This window comes from Eleginops maclovinus, chromosome 21, assembly GCF_036324505.1.
Source record: "Eleginops maclovinus isolate JMC-PN-2008 ecotype Puerto Natales chromosome 21, JC_Emac_rtc_rv5, whole genome shotgun sequence".
In the NCBI taxonomy this organism is placed as follows: Eukaryota; Metazoa; Chordata; class Actinopteri; order Perciformes; family Eleginopidae; genus Eleginops; species Eleginops maclovinus.
Genome location: NC_086369.1, coordinates 3,120,067 through 3,144,707, shown reverse-complemented (window position 1 = coordinate 3,144,707; position 24,641 = coordinate 3,120,067). Strand labels below are relative to the sequence as shown.

The 24,641-nt window shown below is 40.5% G+C and overlaps 2 protein-coding genes across 5 annotated transcripts; one reads left to right on the top strand and one right to left on the bottom strand.

Moving 5' to 3' along the window:
• Positions 1 to 325: 325 nt before the first annotated feature.
• Positions 326 to 7,259, bottom strand: msl2b (MSL complex subunit 2b). Its single transcript, XM_063874088.1, has 3 exons — positions 5,955 to 7,259; positions 3,189 to 4,552; positions 326 to 2,531 (listed from the first exon to the last, which is right to left on the bottom strand). The coding sequence occupies exons 1-3, from the start codon at positions 6,094 to 6,096 to the stop codon at positions 2,235 to 2,237; spliced, it is 1,803 nt and encodes a 600-aa protein (XP_063730158.1). The 5' UTR covers positions 6,097 to 7,259; the 3' UTR covers positions 326 to 2,234.
• Positions 7,260 to 22,263: 15,004 nt separating this feature from the next.
• LOC134884185 (uncharacterized) lies at positions 22,264 to 23,961 on the top strand. 4 transcript variants are annotated; one of them, XM_063912889.1, is made up of 5 exons: positions 22,264 to 22,759; positions 22,851 to 22,959; positions 23,103 to 23,177; positions 23,277 to 23,420; positions 23,484 to 23,961. In XM_063912889.1, the coding sequence occupies exons 1-5, from the start codon at positions 22,681 to 22,683 to the stop codon at positions 23,587 to 23,589; spliced, it is 513 nt and encodes a 170-aa protein (XP_063768959.1). In that variant the 5' UTR covers positions 22,264 to 22,680; the 3' UTR covers positions 23,590 to 23,961. The 4 variants fall into 4 exon arrangements, with proteins under 4 accessions (XP_063768959.1, XP_063768958.1, XP_063768957.1 ...); XM_063912888.1 differs by having other exon boundaries at positions 22,267 to 22,759; positions 23,277 to 23,441; XM_063912887.1 differs by having other exon boundaries at positions 22,268 to 22,759; positions 22,854 to 22,959; positions 23,277 to 23,961.
• Positions 23,962 to 24,641: the final 680 nt, after the last annotated feature.

Sequence of the window (24,641 nt, the reverse complement as noted above, 5' to 3'; positions counted from 1 at the left end):
TATAGTAACTTTGGAAGGATTGATCAACTTTTGTCACTAACTAAAGGTTTGGTTGCAAGCTTCTCAAAGGTGAGATCGTTACAGCATTTAGACAGAAACCTTTCATTGCTGAGTTCTCTTTGATAGAACGTATTTGAAGTTAACCAATATTTGAAAAGGTGTGTCTGCCCTTAGTAATTATTGATTATGCAACATAAAGCGTAATGCTGCCCTCTAGTGGAGTTGCTGCAGCTTCTCAGGAAACTGCTGAAAGATGAAGCTTCAGGTAACAACGAGGGAACCAAATAAGCACACGACACTTTGGTCAATTTTTGATTTCTTTCTTTTCTGTGGAAATATGTTACATTTATATTACAGGTATTTAAATGCCCGAGGGAGAACAAAATACGTTTGGAGACTAACACTTAGAAGGAGACAGCAACTTAACTGAGACAGAAACAGTCCAGACTGAATCGACACGTAACCGGTGTTAGAAGACATCCAATAAATACTGCAAATGTCGTGAACGCAACTTATTAAAAACAGAAACTGAATAACAGATGAGGAAAACAGGGTGCGCTGTCCTTCTAGTGTCCTCTGTGGTTTTTAGCAGCATGTGTGTAGCTTTCCAGAAACCCAAAACTTGTGAATAACAAAGTGCAGAGCCTGCAATCAACCAGAGTTTGAAACACAAGAACAAAAGGTCAGAAGTACGGTGGTTTTAAGCTAAGTGGGAAAAGTGCTTAATACATGAACACGCAAACAGGATAACTTGCATCGTCAACATACACTGCCCGGCCAAAAAAAAGGTCACAAGCCTGGGGGGCATTGCTATGATCTGGGGCTGCTGCAGTTGGTCTGGTCTAGGTTCAGCAACGTTATGTGCCCCAATAATGAGGTCAGCGGACTCCCTGAATATACTGAAGGACCAGGTTATTCCATCAGTGGATTTTTTCTTCCCTGATGGCACGGGCATGTTCCAAGAGGACAATGCCAGGATCCATCGGGCTCAGATTGTGAAAGAGTGGTTCAGGGAGCATGAGACATCATTTCCACACATGGATTGGCCCCCACAGAGTCCAGACCTGAACCAGATTGAGAATCTTTGGGATGTGCTGGAGAAGACTTTGCGCAGTGGTCTGAATCTCCCGTCATCAATACAAGATCTTGGAGAAAAATGAATGCAAGACAGAAATAAATGTTGTGACGTTGCAGAAGCTCGTGGAAACGATGACACAGTGAATGCGTGCTGTACTCAAAGCTAAAGGCGGTCCAACGGATATTAGAGTGTGTGACCTATTTTTTGGCCGGGCAGTGTATTTACCAGCAAACCAGGGACAGAAGTGTTGTCCTCCACCAGCCAAAATGGTTAGTTAACTCCAAAAAGCACTACTTTTTCAGTTTCATATAAGTTTTTTAGTATACAATAACATTTAAGAATAATGTTTAGATGTCTGACAGTGACTCACAGAGTACAAACATTCAACAGACGAGACTGAAACTGAAATTTGGCTGGTGGTGTGAAATTCACATACTGGTTCTTGCAGCAAAACATATGAAAATGTTAACACGTTTTTAACTTTGAAAAGTTATGTTCAGGGTTTTGTTTTTCTTCAACGATTCTCTCTTTCATTTGTGGCCTACTGAATAGACAAAATACAATCTACATTTTACCCGTGTAAAAATATTCTGGTTGAATGCAGGTCTCCCCCTGCACCATCCTCCATTGGTTTTGAATGCAACTTATAAAATATTTCATAAAATGTCTTAAATGGAAAGTGATTCTTCCATGTACAAAAAGTTCTTTCTGTATATAAATACACAAGTGATGATGCCTCCGTTTCTGCTAATAAGTTTCATCCCCAAACCAAAGCCTTCCACTCACACGCTTACACGCTCACATGCTCGCTCACGCACGCACACACACACACACACACTCCCAACCTAGCTACACAACATGCTCTACACATGACCCATAGCAGAGGAGAAAAACGAAAACTATACCACTGAAAGGAAATCTCTGCGCATACAGTAACGCTACATCTCCTCCTCCTTCCTCTCTCTCATTGTTTCTGTATGCAACACCACACGCATGGTGCAGTTTCTGGCGATGGACGGAGGACGCCTCCTCAGCCTCAGCTGGTGACCCTCACCATCGCCTGTCACTGTAGCTGCCTTCTTCACGCCCAGGTGAATGACCCCCAGCGAGCGGGGCGGGGAATGTGCGTAACGACTGCCCAGAGGAGGGCGGGACCTCAGCAGTCAAATCGCATCTCCAGTGAATCCTCAAAGCCCCTGTTGTCGTGCCCCGCCCCCGATAAGAAGCTGGCCGTGACGGGTGCCCCTGTAGCCGTGGTGACGTTGAGAAGGGTGTTGCCAGGGGAGCTGGTGGCCGGGCGGAGGGCCGCCGCGGTGATACTGGTGAGGTTGATGCCCAGCGTGAGACGAGTCTGTTCCAGAGCTTTCTCCGGCACGGCGAAGGCTTCCAGCTTCTTCTCTCCGTTGGCCATGTAGGAGTTCTGGCAGCCGCGGCAGATACAGTCCAGACATGCCTAGAGAACAATGATCATAATTAATATCAACAGGAGTTGTTTCAGTCAAAAACTGCAGTTACGATAAAGTCAAGAATGAGCCGTCAACAACAATTAAGCCGATTGATGAATATTTGTTTTTGAAGCAATCAAATTAAATTACAGAAAAGTTTGAACTTCTACAGCCCCAGGAAGAACACAGCATAATACATCTGCTGCTGTGGACCATGGGTCGGGTTAAAAGCTCCAGAACAAGTCAATAGACCTTGATTGAGCAACTTTTGTAAAAACAAAGTAAAAAGGTTTCCTATTGACACCTCTATCAGGTTTTTCCACGTTAAATTCACAGAAAAACAGGTGGCTGTGGTTTAAAAAGTTTGGGAACTACTTCTACAGATGTATCACTTCCCTAATAGCCAAAGCTCTTTATGACCGAGTCAACCATCATTCATCCTCTTGCATGACTCCCACACAATTTAGATTATAATATTTATATTGCAATGTTAAAAAGTCAGTGAGCTGTAATGAGCCCGTGTTAGTGGTTAACATAGATTAAGCATATTCTAACATTAGTGGTTTTAACAGGGACCGCAGCATTAGCTGAACATCTGACTGGAGATTTTGTGTGTGTGTGTGTGTGTGTGTGTGTGGGGAGGGGGTATTCAGCATTTTTCTCACCTTGCGGTTGGAGTAGCAGGGGCAGCGCTGCCCCCTACAGGTCAACACCGAGGGGTTCTGTGTGGCTCGGCCGCACTTGCAGCCCTTCTTCTCCACAGGCTTTTTATACAGTGGCTTCGAGGGGCTGGGTGGGTGTGTCAGAGGGTGAGCATGGGGGTGTGGGGGTATCCTGTCACGGGGTTGTGTACGGGGCTTGGGGGTCCCTTGTTTGGCCTTGGTATAAGCCTTCTTGGGGCCCCCATGGTGCTCCACAGTCTTTTTAAGTGCCTTGTTGGAAACGAGCACAGTCTTGCCTACCTTGGGGGGACCACCATTCGGCACAGGGGCCAGGTGTGGGTGAGGCGTGACTGCAGGGAACTTAGGCTCCTGTTTAGTGGTGGCACCAGGTTGAGGGTGATGGGGGGAGCTGTTGGCACCGAGGGGAGGCCTCTGTAACAAGCTGGAAATGGGGAGAAGCTGCACCTTCTCGCTGTCGCTTTCTGAGCGGGAGCGCTTGCGGTGGTACCGAGGGGGGGCGTGGGGGGTGACAGTGGAGGGCTGAGGGGGAGGTTGCAGTGAGGGCTGCGGATGTGGTTGCAGGGGGCGTGGGCTGTTCCCTCGGGTGAGGCAAGTGAGGGGGCGAGAGGAGTCAGGCGGACAGAGAGGCCCGTTGAGGCTGGACTGAGGTACTGAGGGGGGGCAGTCCAGCTGGGGGAGGGGATCAGTGTCGGTGTCTGTCTCAAGAGTCCTGAGCACCTCCTCCACGCTCAACAACAACGGCCCCCCGCCATGTTTCAGGTCATCACCAAAAGTGCTAATTTCACAGAGCCCCGCCTCCCCTGTGACACTCACACATACAGGGATCTCCTCCGAAAAGCTCTCCTGCTTTGCACCGCCTCCACCGGTCTCTATGGTGACGGGCTGCAAGGAGTCCGAACTGACCAGACCGTTACAATCATGCAGCCCGTTCACACTGATGGTGTTCGGCTCCTCCACCTTGAGCTCCTTCGTAGGCAGAGCTTCATCAAGCTGAACCATGTTTGACGTGGAGGCCGTGTGCGACAGGCTTACTGACTCTGAAACGTCCTCGGCCTCTGACTCGCTCTCAGCCAACGTGAGGCCCTCATTGAGGATGGCCTGAAGGTCCGGCGAGTCGCTGGCGGCGCTGGCTATGTGCGGGGCGAGCGGCGACTGCGTGATGTAGAGACAGAGCTTTCTGTAACAGTGCACCAGCAAGGAGAGCTGCCTGTTTTCCTCAAAGCGGGAATAGTCCTTACACCAACTACATGACGGCTTCAACTGCATCCTTTGGCCCTTACAGCCTCGACAGACGTAGTGCTGACAGGATGAGTCAGTGGGAGCGATAGGGTCCTGCAGCAGGTTACCTGAAGATCAATGGGAAAAAGAGAAAATGTTTAAAACATTAATACATCACACATTTCACAGGAATAGTGCAGAGCAGCTCACATTGATGATTAATTCACAGATTTCACAGGAGCCAGTTAAAGCAACACAGCCTGACATCAATAGAAGTCTTATCTAACCAACAAATCTGTCACATAAATGTCCAAACAAACCCACACTCCAATGAATTATAACCCTGGATCTAAAACTGTCAGTGTAGCAGAAAGAAGGATTTACAAAGGTTGCTTCCCATTTGGTGTTTTTTTTGCTTCGTAAACTGATGTGTATTTGTAAACCTGAGCGGTGCCTGGCAACTTGCCAGACTGGATGACAACCGCTCTTTCAGAGGAGCATCCTTAGCAACGCTGGTCGCTAGGTAGTGCAGCTGCAGATTGGGGGGAAAAGCATGAAGGTCCATTCATGAGAAGTGACAAACCTTACACTCTCCACGGCCTGCCTGATAAATCCCACACAACTGCATAGAATCTATATTTAACACAATGCATAGACTGCTTTCATATTGATTTATTATTTATAGAGTGGAGGAGGTTATGTGCAAGTCTTATAATAGTGGTACCAATCACAACAAAACACATCTCTCCTTTACCCTCTGCTGACTATGCTTAGGGGGGAGTAACTACATTATGGATGAGCAGTGAAAACCATGCATTAGATAAACCACCAATATAAATGAAAGATGAGATTTATTACCAGCCTGACAAGCAGAAAGAAGTCTCCCTTGCTTGTATAACAGACAGTTTCATAATACAGTTAGTTATATTCCATGTTTTGTTAGTTTAGACACTGAAGAGTACTACTCTACTTTTATTTTCTGTGCTCACATTTTAGTTTTGTACGTGGAGAACAAGAGATTAGGTGCATAATATACTGTGGGGCAGACTGTTATTCAACACGATAAACAGAGAAACGCCCCGATGCTGCCAAACAGCACACAGAGGGGGGTGTGTCATGATGGGTGTTGCTGAGAAATATGATGCGTTCAGCGCGCCCCGGACACTCTGCTTTCGTTTTGTCATTGATTTATTCACTATCTTTTATAGCATTTCAATTCAAATTTTTCACGTTGTTTTCTACTTTTACTATCGTGATTATAACATCACCACAAAACTATTGTTTGCAAGTACATTTAACTGAAATTAGTACTTGCTTGCTCCGCACCAGTGCTGATGTTTCATTTGTCATTACGAGTTCCGATTTATATATTTCCGACTGCAAGTGAAAGCAGCCATTCTTTTAAAGGTTCGCTCCCACTGCAAGCACAGCTGACAACAAGGCACCTATACCCAACATCTCTTCCCAAAAAAACACCTTTGTCACCACTATCACATTAATATAAAAATAATAAAACGCACACAAACTTACCACAGACCAGACAGGAAAGGGACTGGCGGAAGAACGGCAGCAGCTTGCAAAGCTCCGCGAGGGCCCGGGGGTCTCGGGGGTCGCACTGCAGCACCGAGCGGCTCGCGGACACGTAAAGAGAAGTCGCATTCACCGGGTTCATCTCAGCTGCCTATCCCGGGGCTCCGGTCCGATGTATTAATACGTTCAAACACCAAAATCACACAAACAAACAAACCGGTGGAGGCAGAGGTAGAGCAGCGACTCCCGTGCTCTGTGCGGTAAAAACACTGTTTTTGTCAATGGAGTCTGGTGGCTTTGAAGAGAGCATAGGTGGATGTAAAGGGCTTCAATTCCAAGTTGGAAAATCCCACATATATAAGAGTCTGCGCAAGGAGCAATCGAGGTTACTCATCCCAAATCACATACTCAAAGTAATGTCCCAGCTCTGAAAGAACCGCTGCTTTTGGCCGGAAAGAGTATAAATGCATCCACAATCAGGCCGATCATGCACATAAACATCGGCTCATCCACGTCGATTTGTCTTGTTTCCATACAGTCCGTGAGTTATGAGTAGACAAAGCATCGTGTGGCGCTCTTTCCTCCGTCAGTGGCCTTACTAACGTTACTTACAGATGGATAACTAGCAGACACTAGGAAATTCAAAAAGGGGCTTTCGTGCCAAAGTGCTCCGGATTGTAGTGGTTTCCCCCGATAATGCCATAGTCCACATGCATGCTGGTCCCGTGCTCTCACGTCGGTCCAGAGCTGGTGTCAAACAAAGCATTTATTATCTCACACGGAGGCTCCTATTTGGACAGGCAGTGCAGCCCTAGCAGGCTCGTTATGGTTGTGTTATTGTTCAGATTCAAGGCGGCTTGAAAACAAAACAGGCCGCCTCGGCTTCAAATGCTGCTCTTGGTTGAAAAACATCAACAGCAGGACGTCGATATGAAGGGGGGAAGCTCGTGAAGAGGTTTTGGTTATTAAAACAAAAATAATGTAAAAGCTCTAACGCTTTTTTTTTTGTGTTAAGAAAAATGAACCAGCAGAAGCACCGGGCTCTGGTGACAGTGCTTGCCGCTTGAGGTGCACCGGGAAGTCGGCTACAAAAGAAGGCCGCTTCCCCTCTTCTCGGGATTAGCGGGATTCTCTCGCACTCGCTAGTCGCCTCCGCGGGAATGTAACAGCAAATAGAGAGTTATGACGGAATTATGTCCTCCAGCAGCTTTTGTCTAGACCCCCAGAGTGCCAGGGAAGGGCGAAAGTGAAATAAATCCGTATTTGTGTACCTTGCTATCGTTAGCCGCGGAGTATTCCTCATATCTCCCGTCGCTTTCCACACACAAACAAGGGGGCGCTGTTGCTCAGATCTCGCGAGAATACGTAAGGCGGTCAATTTCAAAACACAATGGAATGGCAACACATGGTGGGAGCTATTTTTAGAGGGAGCAAATCACAGTAATTTCACATGGCAACTTTGAGCTTTTATTTATTTTTGTATTAGTGTTTTATCTCCTATTTGTTTGTGTTGTGTCATGTCCAAGTCATTTAGTCATTATGAACACCTCAAATTAACATAACATGTCAAAGGAAATTGTCTTTAGTGGTAGCAACAGTCCTAATTATTCCAGCTTGTTTAAATGTGATAGCATTGTGCAATTCACAGAAGAGAATGCTGTGTAGCAAATTCTGTTTAACTGTTAAAATAGCTACAGTGCAACGCCTTCACAATGACATATAAATGATAATGATGTTGACCCACTTGCATGATGCAACACAGATACTACTTTCAATGAACTCCCAAATCTTTCTTCCTCTTTATCTTTTGTGTTGACATGACTCTGTTCAGACGTGGACACTTTGAGGCTGGGAGCTTCCACTTAAAAGGTGTTGTTGAGGTAAAGAATACCCTGCATTATTAACAAGGTGTTGCTTTTGAATTACATTAGAGCTGCTACAGCTCACTGCAATTACTCAATTATTCATCAACTTAAATGTAAATTATGCAGGTCATTTCAGACAAAACAAGCTTAAAAGTTTAAAAACATACGCCTTGCTTGACATATTGTAAGTGATTAATTGACTTATCGGTGGATTCATTAATAGATAAAAAATAATAATTGTTAGTCCCAAGATTTATTAAAACAGTTGTTTTTTAAGTCAGCACTGATCTTCATAAATCACACTGAAGTATATGTTGTATTTTGCAGTCAGTTTTCAGTCCAATTTAGGCTGAAAAATATGACATGACCCTGGTGTCTAGTCTAATGTATGAAATATACGAGAGGACACATTAAAACATCTTGGCGGTAAAGACTGAGAGATGCTGGTGATAGCACAGCAAACTCTAAGTGGGATTTTGAATAAAAAACTACTCGGTTAAATCCTGTCAGATCATTTCACAGGCATGGAAAAGTACTCTGAGTATTTTGGTTGAAGCTGCATTCCATGTATGAGTAATTCCTCTTCCAGAATCTTCTCATGCTTTTATGACTATTTTAACGCTATAATGGTAACAGTGGATGTATAAATAGACATAGTGTGTGAGTCGATGACCGTGAGTCTCTCATAAGGTTGGGTTTCCCCTCTTCTTGAAATGATAAGAAAACCTGAGATGTAACCAATTCCTCCCTACTGACATAATTAACGCAATAGCTTTATGAGCTCATTGTTCATTAGAAAATAATTAGTCAACATACTGATCTATTTCAATCTATGACCTTATACTTGATAAATGATAGCTGTGGTAAGGGAAAGCATATGAAACAAAGCCCAGTCATTCACCAAATACGGCAGGATTGGACATGTTTTGTTAAGGGCCTTTCCTTCCTTTTTTAAACACACACCATGGACAGACATATATCATTGCTATGCCAATGATACATAACATGAATTTGCACACAAAAACACCTGTCACTTAACTGCCTTAATGAAATAACAACTGCTTGACAAACCATCTTATTATTATGTTATAATTATAACCTTTTGGCTGATTTCTGTAACTGAAGTGTCCTTGGGTAACAATGAAAGGCGTATGTTTAAGTGCAATGTCAATAAATGATTGCATATTAAATGTTTTTATTGTTTGTGTAAATGTTGATTGGGATAGTGAATACAACATGAAACCCCATCAGTTAACATTTAAAACAAATCCACACACTTACACAAGTTCTGCTACTGACACATGAAATAGTAAGACTTAATCCTTGACTTCCCTTTCTGACAAGTTCAAAGTAAGAACAGAGGAAAACTGTACGTGGTAGTCAAACCCCCCTAACATTTGTTGGGTTGAACCTCAGTGCATGAGCTCCTATTCACAAGCAATGACACAACAATGCATTTTAAATTCATTCTTTCATGACCTAATTCTGACCTTTGAGTATTTGAGAGAGCTCAGAGGTTTCCTGCTAAAAAGTATATTTGTTCCCTGAATACATAATACTTTTATCAAACGTGATTTATGAGACCGTAAGCATAAAAAATAACCCCAAGCGCGATGTGCGGTTTTAGTCGATTCAGTTTTGATACAAGTAATAGTGAGAGAATGGCATGACAAGTCCTGCAGCAACAACACACAGAAGTAGAACATGCTCTATATGGACATGTAGGAAAAATGACTACCTTTTTTAGCATGAGGAGTCTGCCACCCCCGTCTTGTCACTACTGCAGCATTATTGTTTCCATGTTATAAACATGTGCATGACTACAATGGTTCCTCTTTTAGTGTGAAGTTGAGGTATATAAGATCCCACTGCCTGGTTCATTCATCATTCGACTCAGTAGAGTTAAAGAACAACAAAGCGGTTTAAAGCTGAGATCCAGAGTCACTTTGAAGATTTGAAGATGAGTACTACCCTCTCCGTCTGCCGTCTGATTTTCCTGCTCACCCTGGCTGTTGTGATGATCCTCTCTGAATCACAAGGTAAAACTGAACTCCTCTTTGAATGTTGATTTATGTTCCAGTTACAGAATCCTAAATGATTTAATATATAATAAAAATAGGAATTGATACAACAATTTATGGATTTTAACGGCATAAATTATGATGAAAATGAAGGAGAAAAAAAGGTAAATATACCACATTCAAGTAACCAATTTCATCAATTTCAGTCTAGTTGATCTAGTATTAGATTAACTACCGAGATAAAATAAAACAGAATAGAAATGTGTCCTTAGTTCAACACAAATTTAACGTTAATGGTACGATTCAGCCACAAAAAAAAGAACAGGATTAGCAATCATTCAGGGAACTGTAACTACGGCTACACTGCGCCTTGGAGGAATCTAGAGTGCAACAGGTTTCTATACACCACCGATGTAACGCTGAATAACAGCAGTGTTTCTCTCTTGTGGTAATGGTCTAGCAGTGGGTGCCCAGGGTCAGCGTATACCCTGCCTGAGAAACTGCACCTCCAAGAGGATCCATAAAATCCAATCGTGCTATGAACAGATGCCACGTAGGAACTGCAACCACGCCTTCCGGTAAGCATTACATCTGATAACCACTCAGTGACAAACGTTCTCTCATGTTTTCTTGCCTACTCTTTGTCTACTGATTTCATACATGAACACATTGATTGATTGGCATCGAAGTGTGCCTCAGTAAAAAAAAATGTAATTGTGAGAACTGAATGTGGTTTAATTTAGGTCTAATTTGGTGATATGGAACAATGTGAAAAGTTTGCATGGTTCCTAAACATTCAGGTAATGAAAGTGTGTCTCTGTTTCCAGGGTTAGAAACCACGCGGGTATTCATTGCATCAAAGCAGACACTCTGTGGCTCAAAAAGATGATAAAGGTGAGAATCTGACAATCACACAATAAGTCACACAAGCACGAGGAAATGAGTGCATTCAGGAAACCAAAGTGGAGTCTGGGTTCATGTTTTAGATTCCAGAGTGAGTGAAATCGCTCTAACAATACCTGATAATCACTCAAGCATGACCAGTCCTACATCTGCTGATTCAGTTAAAAGGTGCAAAACTGGCTTTTTATTTTAAGGAACATTTGTCTAAATGTTCCTTAAATGGTTAACATATTTTTGATTGAGCCACACCTGCAGTTTTAATTGAAGAAATGTTTTAAATATGATTTTAAAAAAGCAGGTGTTGCAAAGTACATACCCACATGTTTGAAGCTGGTGGAGAATCAGGCTGTAAAGACTCCCCCTCGGAAGACAAGTTAAAGAAACAGATTAAATATTACTACACATGAATGAATATCTCCCTTTGTTTGCCTAATTGTACATTTCCCGTTACTTCCCCTTCTCTTCACTGCAGGAAAATCTCCGATGTCCTCCTGATATTTCCTCTTAAAAAGAAGGAGTCCCTGAAGAAGAAAAACTTCCCGGCGAAGCAGCTACTCTGAACCTTTTCTGATTATTTACTATTTATTCCTTTTAACTAAATATTTATTTACATTTTTTACTTATTTTTACTCAGAGGTTTAAGTGAGGGTTTGAGAATATGAGAGAATATGAGTGTTATAAAACTGTGAAGTGTCAGTGGTTCAACCGATCTGAAGCACTATCTGAAGCAGTCACGTTGTATTGACGGGCAGCGAGGCTGTCATCGAGGACGTCACTGGCCTGAAACGATACAAGCCTTGATACGCGCTTCACAAAAAACATCCTGGATTACGAGACACACGCTCTGAAGCCTCAGCGCAGTACCTTACATCCCTAGTATTTTCTGTTGACCTCTGTTATAGGCCTAGTTATTAGAGAATTCTGGTTTGTAATGTTTTCTTTGGATTTTCCGGTAAATAAAAACCCCAGTTTCTTTATCCAACTCCTGTGTCCTGTTGCCTTACTGCTTGGTCACTGACAATAGTGCACAACAAAGCTGAAACATATACACATCATCCACAATCTCCTCCACCTTCTGGGTGGGACTGTTTCCTGAAACACCGTGCATGACAACAACGGTTCCTCCTTTAGCGTGAAGCGGCAGTATAAAAGATCTCACCCTGGTTCCCTCACCATCACACAGATGAGCAGCAACTGAATAAAGACACTGTTTTCTTTCAGTGTTTGTCGCTGTGCAGCGTTTGAAGATGTGGACGTCGCTCTCCGTCAGTAGCTGGATTGTTCTGCACACCCTGACCATTATGTTTGTCTTCCTGGCATCAGCAGGTACTATTCTTCATTGCTGGGGTTTGCAGGGTTTAAAAAGATTGGGTTCTTGATGCAATAATTAAGAGGCACAATATCTAAAACTTTAAATTTGTATTTAACTATGTCAAAGTTTTACTTCCAACCAACCTATTAATTATCTCTCTGTCTACAGGAGTTGATGCAGAAATACATATTAAATGCTGCAATCCCATCAGACAACGCAAGATTGACTCAATCAAGCATTGCTATAACCAGACAATGCGACCCGGCTGCCAGAACTCTGCCTACATGTAAGTCCATCTCTGCTGTCATCTCTTTCCAATGTCAAATATTATTCTAGTTAAGACGTACCTCAGGCTACCCGAACACACTCGGTGAGATCGCAGCAAGTTCTCCTCCACCGCAGTCTTCATCCTGAAAAAGGAGTAAATGTTCTTGTTTCACCACTGAAGATTAAAGCCATTTCTGCACTGATTGTAATGTTTTTAAGTGTATATGTAATGGTTTAATCAGCCTTAGAGTCTTTGAAATGATATATGTTGTTTCAAAACCATGAGAAAACTGTGCTGTACCCTCTCCACAAATGTAAAATAGCCACCATGGAAGTAATATTTAATGAGGGTTAGTTCAAGAGGAAAAAGCGTCAGTATTCAGGCATAGATGAACATGCTCAATTGTTATATTTCCCTGTTTCCCGTTTCTAGCATCATAGATGAAAACCATGTGCGTTGTGTGAAACCAACTCCCCCGTGGCTCAAAAAACTTCTGCAAGAGGTGAGTATCAGTGATAAAAAAACAGGCAACATGGCGAGCTACAGTGTAAAAAGTTATATAATGAAACGGTTCCTAAACCTGCAGGATAACAGCTTTTCAAAATGTTTCCATTGAGTCGAATGCGACTTTTAATATGTAAATATATCCTGTCTCCTGGGTAGATCTTTGTGATTTGGTTCCAAATTAAGAACAATAACTCCCTTGAGAAATCTCTATGTACTCTATTGATTATGATAACGTTAATTAATTTGAGTCAATTTGTATCACATTACATATATTGTTGAATTTATGATTAAGCCACAGCGGCGTAAAATAAGGAAGTACCAAATAAAGCCTCATAACTCAGAGCAGCTCATTACAAGAACAAATTCACAAGGATATAATTCATTTAATGTCCTTTTTTCTCTGTTGACCCTTTCACTCTCTACCCCCCAGGGACTAAAGTGTCCTCCAGATATCTCACCCCAAATGAGAAGAATGTTCGAAGTCCTGGATGAAGATGAACTGGAATAGCAAAAAGGATGCAGCACGGCAGCTACTGGGAAAAGTTAGCAGGATAAAACATGCAGTTAATTTTCTACAGCTTTAAAAACTGTTTTTACATTGAAGTCATATTTTTTGAGAAATGCACCTGTAACCAAATTAATCATTTGTTGGCTTATAAATGGGTGGGTGTGTTCAGTCTAAAATAACTGTGATCAGTCAGTATGTTTTATTAATAACTGTCGCACACACACACACACACACACACACACACACACACACACACACACACACACACACACACACACACACACACACACACACACACACACACACACACACACACACACACACACACACACACACACACACACACACACACACACACACACACACACACACACACACACACACACACACACACACACACACACACACACACACACACGCTCTAAATGTGAACTTGTAAGACCGTTTGAATAAAACAAAAGCAAATACTTTCAGATCATTTCATTTAATTAATTTCACAGTGATGGGTGGGGGCTTTTTATCTCGTGGAACCCCGCCCAAAAAATTGCTCTTCAGCAGCTAAATAAGACTGTTTGCTACCAACCTGTCAGTGTTCTGTCCCTACTTGTTTGTGCAATACATCAGTTTTTGCAGTGTTTAAACACCAGACAGTATTTCCAAAGAAGTGTCAGAGTGAGTGATGCTACATCTGTCATCATTTTCTTTTCAAATATATTGTTAGTTTGTTGGTTGGACAAAACAAAACATTTTAAGATGTTGCCATGAGAGCTATGAACCTCAATCCACAATCTCCTCCACCTTCTTGGTGTGAGTGTTTCCTGAAACACTGTGCATGACAACAACGGTTCCTCATTTAGCGTGAAGCTGCAGTGTAAAAGATCTCACCCTGCTGGTTAGTAACTGAGTAAAGAAACAAGTCTTCGGATCAGTTGTTGTCGCTGTGCAGTGTTTGAAGATGTGGACGTGTCTCTCAGTCAGTCGCTGGATCTTTCTGCTCACCCTGACCGTTGTGATGCTTTTCTTGGCATCGGAAGGTACTGCTTTACAAGTCTGGGGTTTGCAGGGTTTAAAACAAATCTGATCTTTGCAATGAGTAAGAGGCACAATATTCAAAATGCTTAAATTGTATTTAACTAAGTAAGCGTTTCATCCACAAGGAGCATTATCAGTTGAGTTGGTCCAGTTGATAGGACATCCTTATACCCTTGAATAAACATGTAGAACTTATTAACCAAACATCTTCCATTTGGCAGATGTTATATTTATCTGATTTCAGCTGAACTGTCATTAAATATTTGATATCTTTGCTTTTTGAAAAGGCTTGGGTGATCGATCCACTATAACAGAAATTGCAGTTTAGTTCTCAGTGGATCGATTGCTTGAATTGTCTCAGCTCCATCTTTATGTCAATCATAAGCGCCTAATGCTGCACCTCTGAACTCATTTCAGATTCATTTATTCCGTCACTCTTCAGTTTTATGTGAAATGCACCGATGATAATACATATTGAAACATCACGTTGATGAATCTTAAAGGAATCATATTCTGTGGTTACCTCCTGCTGGGTAACAGTGTGTCCTCAGTTATTTTTACAAAAGAAAAAAAGGTCATTAATTATCTCTCTGTCTGTCTGCAGGAGTTGATGGAGAAATACATATTAAATGCTGCAAACCCACCAGACAACGTAAGATTGCAATCAAGCATTGCTATAACCAGACAAAGCGATACTACTGCAACCGCCCTGCCTACAAGTAAGTCCATCCCTGCTGTCATCTCTGTCTAATGTCAAATATTATTCCAGTGAAGACGTACCTCAGGCTACCTGAACACACTCGGTGACATCGCAGCAAGTTCTCCTTCACTGCAGTCTTCATCCTGAAAAAGGAGTAAACTGTTATTCCAATTTAAATAATCAAAGGGAGAAGTATGCAGATGTAGTAATAGTAATAATAAAGATAGTAATGCATTTACATGAACAAATTTTGAGCTCAAAGACATAAAAGTTTAGAACATTGAAATTAAAATGGAGTTAATAAAACACCATTTAACAAAAGTCCACAACAATAATCACACATTAAAAGAGTTTTTGTAGAGGAAGTAGTAAATGAATGTTCACCAGTGGAGTTCAAAGCCTTTCATGCAGTAAATTGTAGAAAATGAAAATGCTTAATGGTTTTATTTCCCCATTTCCTGTTTCTAGGGTCGCAGATAAAAGCGGTAAATGGTATTGTGTGCCACCAAATTCGAGCTGGCTTAAAGAACTTCGGGATGCGGTGAGTATTACGCAACATATCGAGCTACAGTGGGAATAATTCAAGAATAAAAACCGTTCCTAACCCCGCAGGACGACAGCTTTACAAAATGTTTCCAATTGAGTCGACTGTGACTTGTGAATCAGCAGAGCAGCTTTTTACGGATAAGGATATAATTCATTTAATGTCCTTTTCTCTCTGTTGACCCTTTCACTCTCTACCCCACAGGGATTAAAGTGTCCTCCAGATATCTCACCGATATTGAGAAAAATGTTCAAATCCCTGTGAGATGAACTGGAAGAGCAAAAAGGATGCAGCACGGCAGCTACTGGGAAAAGTTAGCTGAATAAAAACATAGAGTTAATTTTTTACAGCTTTAAAACCATGTGTTATACATTTGGAGAAAGTAATATTTGTGAAATGCACCTGTAAAAATAATAAATGATTTGTTGGCTTTTAAATGCGACTGAATCTGGATTTCCTTCATGCTCATGGTCTACTTTCATTATACTGCAGTGCTGACTGCATTAATGGGGTTTTCTGTGGTGAGTGTGTGCAGTAAAAAAGGAAAGAGTGAATCTAGAATAATTTTGAGATCACTTCAGTATGTTTTATTACTAACTGTCTTTACTTCAGTGGACACACACACACACACACACACACACACACACACACACACACACACACACACACACACACACACACACACACACACACACACACACAAAATGGGAACTTGTAATGACATTCATGTGTTTTATGACAGTGACATTATGAATTACTCAAGCTCCCTTTCTTACCATGAATAATCCTATATGGCTGTCTAAATAAAACAAAAGCAACGTTTCAGATTGATTACTATAAATATGTTAACAATAGAGAACAGGGGATGGGGGGGGGGCTTTGTATTTAATAAGCAAGTGTTTCCTAAAAAGGTTAATCTTATCAACCTGTTAGCGTTGTGTTCACCAATTGTCTGTGCTGCCACCAAGTGGACACACAAGTCAGTTTTTCAAAGGGTTTAAATATCCTTGCTCTGAGAGATTATATATGCAACACGTAAATAAGCATATAACTGGTTCAGTTAAAACTCTGAGGGTTGTTCATCACACGATTAGGGAAAATAATCTGCTTAAAATGTTGCACTTAAATAGTTAATCTGCCTTAAAGTAAGATAATTGATGTCAGTAGTACATTTCCAAGTAAATAAATGCCATTGAATTGTCCGATGAGGAAAGCCAGATTAAGCTGTTCTAAAGATGAAAACTTAAAGCCGAAAAAAAGAGACTCATCAGTCAATCATCAAAAAACGTCCCTCTTTCTGTCATCTTATCCTGATTACATATCTTGCCTTAAACTACAGAAGAATTGGGGACAAAAATATGACACGTCTGTATGTAAATGGGTGTCTTTTTAGAAAATAGCTTTTACCTTTAACCAAGAGTAAAGCACAGCTTGTGATGTGTGTACATGGTAACTGTGATAGCTGAGACAAAAGGCTCTATTTTAAGTTGCTTTTTTGGGGGGGGGGGGGCTTTTTGCCTTTAATCGGATAGGACAGTGGAGAGCGACAGGAAAGTGGGAGAGAGAGTCGGGGTGGGATCCACAAAGGACCACGGGTCGGGAATTGAACCCGGGTCGCCGGCGCACGGTGCAGGCGCCCCAGCCAGCCGCGCCACGGCCGGGGCCAAAAGGCTCTATTTTAAGCCACACCAACGGTACAAAGAATGATGAGGCATTTTCCGGTTCCTCAGAAGTCAAAAAGATACGATATTATGCAATGCAATGTGAAGCAATAGTGTCTATCATGGTTATGATCTGGGTGGGACATCACCCGGTTGCTAATATCAACATTTCAAAACAACCGACTGCGTGACATGACACTTTCTTTACACTCAAACAATGAAGTTGCATGTTATCGCTTTTCAAACCACAAAAAGCTGTCTCATGAGGAACATGAGCTTAAGCAACAAGAGGAAGAGGCGTTTTTTGGCTAAACCAAAATTGTGATATTTAAAAAGGCAGTTGTTTCACATGTATGTTGGTTTGTATGAAGGTGGTGTAAACCAGAGACTGTAGTGTTAAACAACTGAATTATAATCTATAATCTGCTGTATTTAAAGACAGGCAAACCAAGGAGCAAGATGTTTAGGTTATGTTGATCCCATTCAAAAATATCTTTTCTTTAAGTCCAATTTTTAAAAGAAAGGCAACACTTTTGATAGTAAACCTGCATGTATACACATTCTAAGAGACTGTTTGTACTTCAGTTTGTATGCATTCAATCGTTTTAATGCATTGAAATGATTGTGCTTGCCTGGATAGCATGACAGAACATTGCAGTAGGACCCAGTTCTTGTGTAAACTCGGATACATTTTGACATGATATGCAAGTTACTATGCTTTTGGGCCTTGACTCGTCCCACAAACCTCCCTCTTTGCAATGTTTATACTCGATTCAAAGCCCCCGCTTTACCCAGTTGGTAATCCAGCCATTGTTGTATGATATATCCTGACATACATTCTGTAATCTTTACTAATAAAACTCTTTTCTAAATTTGGTCACAAAAGGTATCATTTCCCCCAGGCCGTCAAAGTTGTGCTATCCACTGACCTGATGTCTGCTATTTCTGGTTGGTTTCATGTTTGCTCATATATGAAACGCTGATTCAGAACAGAAAGTTAGACCTAAACACTTACAAGTTCTGGCAGGAAAATTGGTTTCAAATAATGAAGCTAAACTGACTTCATACAAAATCCAAAATGCCAGCATGTCTTCATTTTCACCAGCAGGTTAGTCTGGCAGTCAGGGGACACATAAACTGCATCTCAGGCCCTTAGAATATTTCAGGTCTCCAGAAAACATTATTAGGCAAGTAAATAACAGATCAAATAAATAGAAATCAAATTACAATTAAAATCAGACTGAAGTGAAAAACCTACACTAACAAATAGAAATCTACACTAACTGCAACATTGGCCACAACATCAGCTTTCTACACCCCTACTCGAGGTGATTGATCGGACCTAAGGTCAGTCACCAATGGGCTGAAAGGAGCAGCTGTAAAAAGTGCATCCCATCCACATTGAAGGAGATGTTTCAATGTCGTGTTTCAACTGGTTTCTGCTGCCCCCGGGGGGCCAGACATATCAGTGTGACTTTAAAAATGTCATTTAAAGGCTCTGATATTTGTTCCTACTCCAGAGGTTTAAGGTCCATCACTAAATAGGATTACAAACTGAAAAGGAAACGTTGAATAAAAAACAATACAGCATTGATTCTCACGTTGCATTTCAAACACAGGCTTATATGAGAAAAGTCTCATTTCATTGGTTGTATAACGTTTGAAATATTCTTCTGATTTTGATATGTGGTTAGGAATTGAATTATCCATGTTTGTGTAAAAATGATTCATCATTTCAAACTAATAATTAAGGATGAACTTCATTCCTGACACTGGAACAAGAGTGAAATAAAGAACATGTGATCATCCAGCAGCACGGTGAAAATGTGAAACATGCTGATGTGTGCTTCTTTATTTTGGAGCATCTTCTGACCACTTCCAGAAGATTAATTTATGTCTCAACCTGCCGCAGACAGTCTGGTTGTTCCAGTGATCTACTGACATGTTGCTAACAACAAAATTAATATCACATCCTGTTAAACAGAGGTCAAGAGCATGACACAGCATCATTCTTCAGTACTGAAAGCATTAGTAAGACACTGAATGCTGATATTAAGGTCGGGCTCTTGGAAAGAGTATTATTAGTGCAGCACATGACCCCATCATCCTTCCGCCGCCGTCATATGCAGTGTGAAACTTCCCGTTTTCTGTATTTTCTACAGCTTAAAGCAGATATTGCAGGAAGGAAGGCAGGAAGCAATTGAGCGGCTTCGTGAGATGCTGTCCTTCCTGGAATAAGGGAACCATGTCATCAAGTCACAGTTTCCACTGTAAAAGGACATTTCTTCAAATCCCTCCATCAGCTCATCAATCGGGTTTCCTAACCATCAATCTCTAAAGGATTTTATACACTGATATGGTAACATGATCAGGTCAAACTAAAGCAGCCTCATTTTCATTTTAAAAAAAGGTGCATTTTAAATTGAAATACATTTTTCAATCATCAATGGATATTAAAACAATTAGCTTCTTAGTAGATTAGATACATTAGTTAAGCAGCTACAAGGGATCGTTATTCTCTGTAGTGTAGTCCATCATCTACAATGCTAGTCACATTAGCTAAATTCCACTAAGGTTAACTATTGGTTGCTTAAGCCAACCAATAGTTAACCTTAGTGGAATTTAAATATATAAAAAGAAATCAACCCGCAAAATACCAGAAGATTGTTTGAGTTTTGCATCTCGGACATCCACGGTATTCAGCATGGTATCTCGACATCGAAGGCCCATTATTTTTCCTTCCCGTAATAGTAAGTCATCGCTTGTATTTGTATTAGTAAGCCTGCGTGGGACAGCGCTGAACTCATCGCTCAACCATTTTCACAGGCTTCTTGCATCAACTCAAGTGGAGAGATTCCACACGTTAGATACAAAGTGCTCATAACTTCTCATGCCAACTCAGGGTTGCCTTCCTGCTGAAAAGTCAAGTATAAAACTGCTCTTGTATAAGTTTAAAGGGGGATATTTTGAATCTGGCATATGGAATAAAATACCGATAGACATCAGGGAGGCCTTCTTGGTGGAAGTCTATTAAGCCTTTTAGGAATCTAACTCTGCTGCACGATGGCATTGATCTTGTGTTGTATTTACACTATCCTCCTTTTAATGCACAGTTGTATCATCGTACCTTTGGACTAAATGTCTTTTTTATACGTCTACTCTATGCTTATTTTTTTTGTCTTTTACTGGTAACTGTATTCATGTGATATCTGTGAGTATTTTAAGAGATGTCTACTGTGAAGCACTTTGAACTGCAATGCTTGTATGAAAGGTGTTATATAAATAAAGCCTATTATTATTAACTCTGACTAAAGTCATTCACTGCACACTGAAAAGTCTACGGACATGGTTTTATAAACACAGTAAATACAGCAGGTATCTCTTTTAAAAGCTTATCTGCTTCTTTTAAGCTTTTCACTTAGAAAGGGAAGGCAGGAAAAGAAGCAGAAGTATTTATATTAGGTTGAGACATCAACACATACTCAGTCAATATTAGACTCATAATAAGTGCACTTTTTGAAATCAAGTCAAACACAGGCTTCACATTCCTTCCATGCTGCTTGTATCTAGGATGTCATGAATTGAATGCAAGATAAGGTTAAAATAACCCCACTCCTACTTAATACTGCGTAAACACATCACTTGAAAGGACACTATTTGAAAAATGCAACTCCTCTTTAATCAGCGCTTTGCTTTCACAATACCAATATTTTTCAAGATAAATTAGTGTTAGACTTGGATTGAGAAATGAAGTTCAGAGAAGAGCCTTTTTGTAATGGGAAACTCTCTGCAAGTTAGACAAAACCGAGTGGGTTAAAAGGAAAGTAGGAAGGATGTTTGGTTTATTTTGAGGAACTTGTATGTTGAGACAATTGAGTTCCTCGTCTGCATCTCTGTCTGCTAGTTAAACTGTCAAATCAAAAATATTGGGCCTACAAGGTGAGAAATATATTCAATTATGTTTGGCGGCTAAGAGGATAAAACACACACAGTTGTAATCTTTCATTGAATACATTTTCAGAGCTTGATCAGTTCAGATTATCACAATCTTTATACCTTAGAAGACTCCTTCATGGTTTTGCTTTTTTCTGGCCTTTTTTTCCCATCACACAAATTTGGTTAAATCATTATATATTAAGTTTACTTCAGAGGTTTGTTGGAACATGTTATTGCTCATCCCAAAAAAAAAAGCCTGCATGCCATCACCACCACTCACCACTCACCTATTTCTCAGAAAGGTCCTGTCACCAAATACCATGTATTCCTTACAGAGGAGATGACCAAGACTTTTTAATAAAATAATTGGGAAAAACTAGTCAAAAGATTAAGTTGGCTGTTAATGAATCACCACCTCTTAGATAACACACCTAAGAAAAGATGGTCAGCAGTGTGGCCAGCTCAGTGCATTACTGGCTTTTTAAGTCATGCAATCGTTCTGTAAAAACCTTTATAGGATAAGTCGGGCAAAAAGGGCAGGATGGCCTTTAGTCTTTTTAAGTTTTGTTTTGTAGATAAAATGCAAAGGAGAACACAATGAATCAAAAGTATACTAAGCGTAAAGTTCTGCTTTATTCTGATGTAACTCCGAGTCACCTTTTCATTTGGTTGAATGAGCAGCATCTCTGTGTTCAGTACTTCCTGTAGGTCTTAAAGAGGTGCAGTTCTCGGTATGAGTCATCCCTAGCTTTGAGTTTAACAAATAAAAGATGTGCCTTTCTGATAAGCGAACACTACTTTCACATACATATTGGACACTACAAAATGGTGAACACGGTATGTAACGCTATGGTTATTCACATTGAGTCAGAGAGCTTGAGCCCATTGCAACCTCACACTGTAGCAATTCCTACAAAGAATGATTGCCAAATTGATTGTGACATTAATGCCACTAAAGTTGTCAAACCAGAAGAAAAGCCCTTCCATTTTCAGAGAAACTTTAGGACATTGTTGGTAGCAATCTTTCATGCTCTTGAACAGTGACTTTGTTTGCATTGCTAATTGATTCCTGTTTGTTTTCTTTGTTAATGCATTATTTTTTCAGGAGCTGATAAGTGAACTGTGGCATTAGGGCGACCTTAGGGCTGAGAGGGATTCCTATCACCAAAAAGACAAAAAGGAAAAATCCCTGACTTGTTTTTCCGAACTAAACGCTATGAAGAAAGTTCCATTGGTCATCTTCTGGAAGTCCCCAGTAATCGGCGTGTCATTCATTAAAACAAAAAGGAGTGGAAAAAAAGTAGTGAGATGACTAACCGGACGTACCACTTCTGCTTTCCCGACCTTAAATATTGGATGCCTCCAGATGTTTGTCAGTTCAGCAAGCCCTCTAGAGAAGAAAGAACAACATTTAGCACTTTACTAAGTATTTATCTATTTAATTTAATATCTTTTACCCTTCTTTGAAAATGGAAAACTGTGGAAACATGTTCAAGAGTGTTCTGGTCTTCATCGCCCTGGTAGCGATGGTTCAGTATGGATCGGCAGGTAAGATTAAGATGTGGATTTTATACATTATTTTTCCTCCTGTGAAGCATTTTTATTATTTTCTTAACTCGTATATATTTCTCTTGTTTAGCAGAAAAGCTGGATTCCTGCTGTAAAACAGTCAACAAAAAGGAGATAACTGACCCAATCTTAGGGTACGCTACCCAGAGACGTAATCCTCCATGTGTCGCAGCTATCATGTAAGTACCAAGAGCAATTTTCTTTGTACAATTATTAAGAATTTTGAAAACAAGAAATCAGTCTGAAAGTGTTTTTAAAAAAACTTGCATTCCAAGACCAAGTTACTAATTACCAATGTTGCATTTGTTTGTCATTCTTGCAGCTTCCAGACCGAGAAAGGCTATTTCTGCAGTTACCTGAACGCTCCCTGGGTTTTTCCCAAGATTAAAGCATTCAAGTGAGTTTATTACTACCGTTCATTTACACTCATTGTTCAATCCTTCAATCGCAAACTTGTTTTCTCATATGTTTTTGTGTTCTATTATCTTTCCCACAGTAAAGCGAAAGCTATTGGTGCTGCTTTGAAGGCCCCATCATCTACTGCCTCCCTGCTCTCCATCATTACATCCACTGCATCACCCTCCACTCGTTCCTCATCCCCGACTCCCATCTCCCCATCGTCCACTCCTCTTTCCTCATCCTCTTTTGATTCTTTCTCAACCTCTTTTGATTCTTCCTCATCCTCTTTTGATTCTTCCTCAACCTCTTTTGATTCTTCCTCAACCTCTTTTGATTCTTCCTCAACCTCTTTCCCTTCTTCGTCCTTCACATCTGAGACGCCTGCTGCTGAAACCTCTTCAGGAAACTAGTTGAGCAACGGGTAGCATCGTCTCCACCTCCAGTCCCCCAACGAAGAGTGAAATTATCGAGGAGTTCAAGATGATGGCCTCAGCACTGATACAAACTAATGTTGGAAATAGCACTTGATGATGTTAAATTATTATGTGTCATATTTAGTCACGTTAAATGAATTAAGAGTCAAGTTATTTATTTGTTGAATTTAATTGAACATTGCTTATAGAAGTATTCATGTATTTATTACAAAATGTATTTATCAATGTTAACACGTTACTGTATACAAATTCATGGAGGTAGTCCTGAGGAGCTTTGAGCTATTTATTCATTTTAAAATGTGTTGTGAAACCAAGAGATATTATAACAAATAAATATTACACATCTGATCCTGCATCCAGTGTCTTCCTACATATTATCTGACATACTTCTGACGTGGTTTTGTTCTTCCAGTCTAACAGAATCTACACAAATGACCAAAACACTTTAAAAAATATAACTAATAAAACATTTAGATTATTTACCAGCAGCTCTGTGTTTAAAATATAATGTCATTTACTAGACATAAATATGGTAAACCGGTTCCCACGCAGTAAAGCAAAAAATAATTGTTAATATTAAATGTTTATAACGTATAATATATCCACTATATTGCTTCTTTAAAAGACGAACCTACAAATTTGAGAATGGCAATAAAATATTTAAGCTAGACGTTAGCTGATGGCTAATGTTAGCTAACTTTAGCTGATGGCTAATGTTAGCTAACTTTAGCTGATGGCTAACGTTAGCTAACTTTAGCTGATGGCTAACGTTAGCTAACTTTAGCTGATGGCTAACGTTAGCTAACTTTAGCTGATGGCTAACGTTAGCATCTGAATCGCTAACTGGTTTTTAGCCGCATTAGCATGTAACGCTAGTTACATTTTGGTTCACGTTATTCATACTATTGTTCAAGTATTTCTCTCAAATCGTATATGACCACTATTTAAATATGGAACATACATCTATGGAGTGGAACATTCATATTAAAACACATTAATTTTGATGTATTTTGGTTATTTCTTACCAC

Excerpts from the sequence above, each read along its gene's own strand:
- msl2b (XM_063874088.1), bottom strand. The coding sequence starts at position 6,096 with ATGAACCCGGTGAATGCGACTTCTCTTTACGTGTCCGCGAGCCGCTCG. Across the intron at positions 4,553-5,954 it reads CCTTTCCTGTCTGGTCTGTG|GTAACCTGCTGCAGGACCCT; the intron begins GTAAGTTTGTGT and ends ATTGATCTTCAG. Across the intron at positions 2,532-3,188 it reads CCTGCTACTCCAACCGCAAG|GCATGTCTGGACTGTATCTG; the intron begins GTGAGAAAAATG and ends ATTGTTCTCTAG.
- LOC134884185 (XM_063912886.1), top strand. The coding sequence starts at position 22,681 with ATGGAAAACTGTGGAAACATGTTCAAGAGTGTTCTGGTCTTCATCGCC. Across the intron at positions 22,960-23,102 it reads CCATGTGTCGCAGCTATCAT|CTTCCAGACCGAGAAAGGCT; the intron begins GTAAGTACCAAG and ends TCATTCTTGCAG. Across the intron at positions 23,178-23,276 it reads CCCAAGATTAAAGCATTCAA|TAAAGCGAAAGCTATTGGTG; the intron begins GTGAGTTTATTA and ends TCTTTCCCACAG.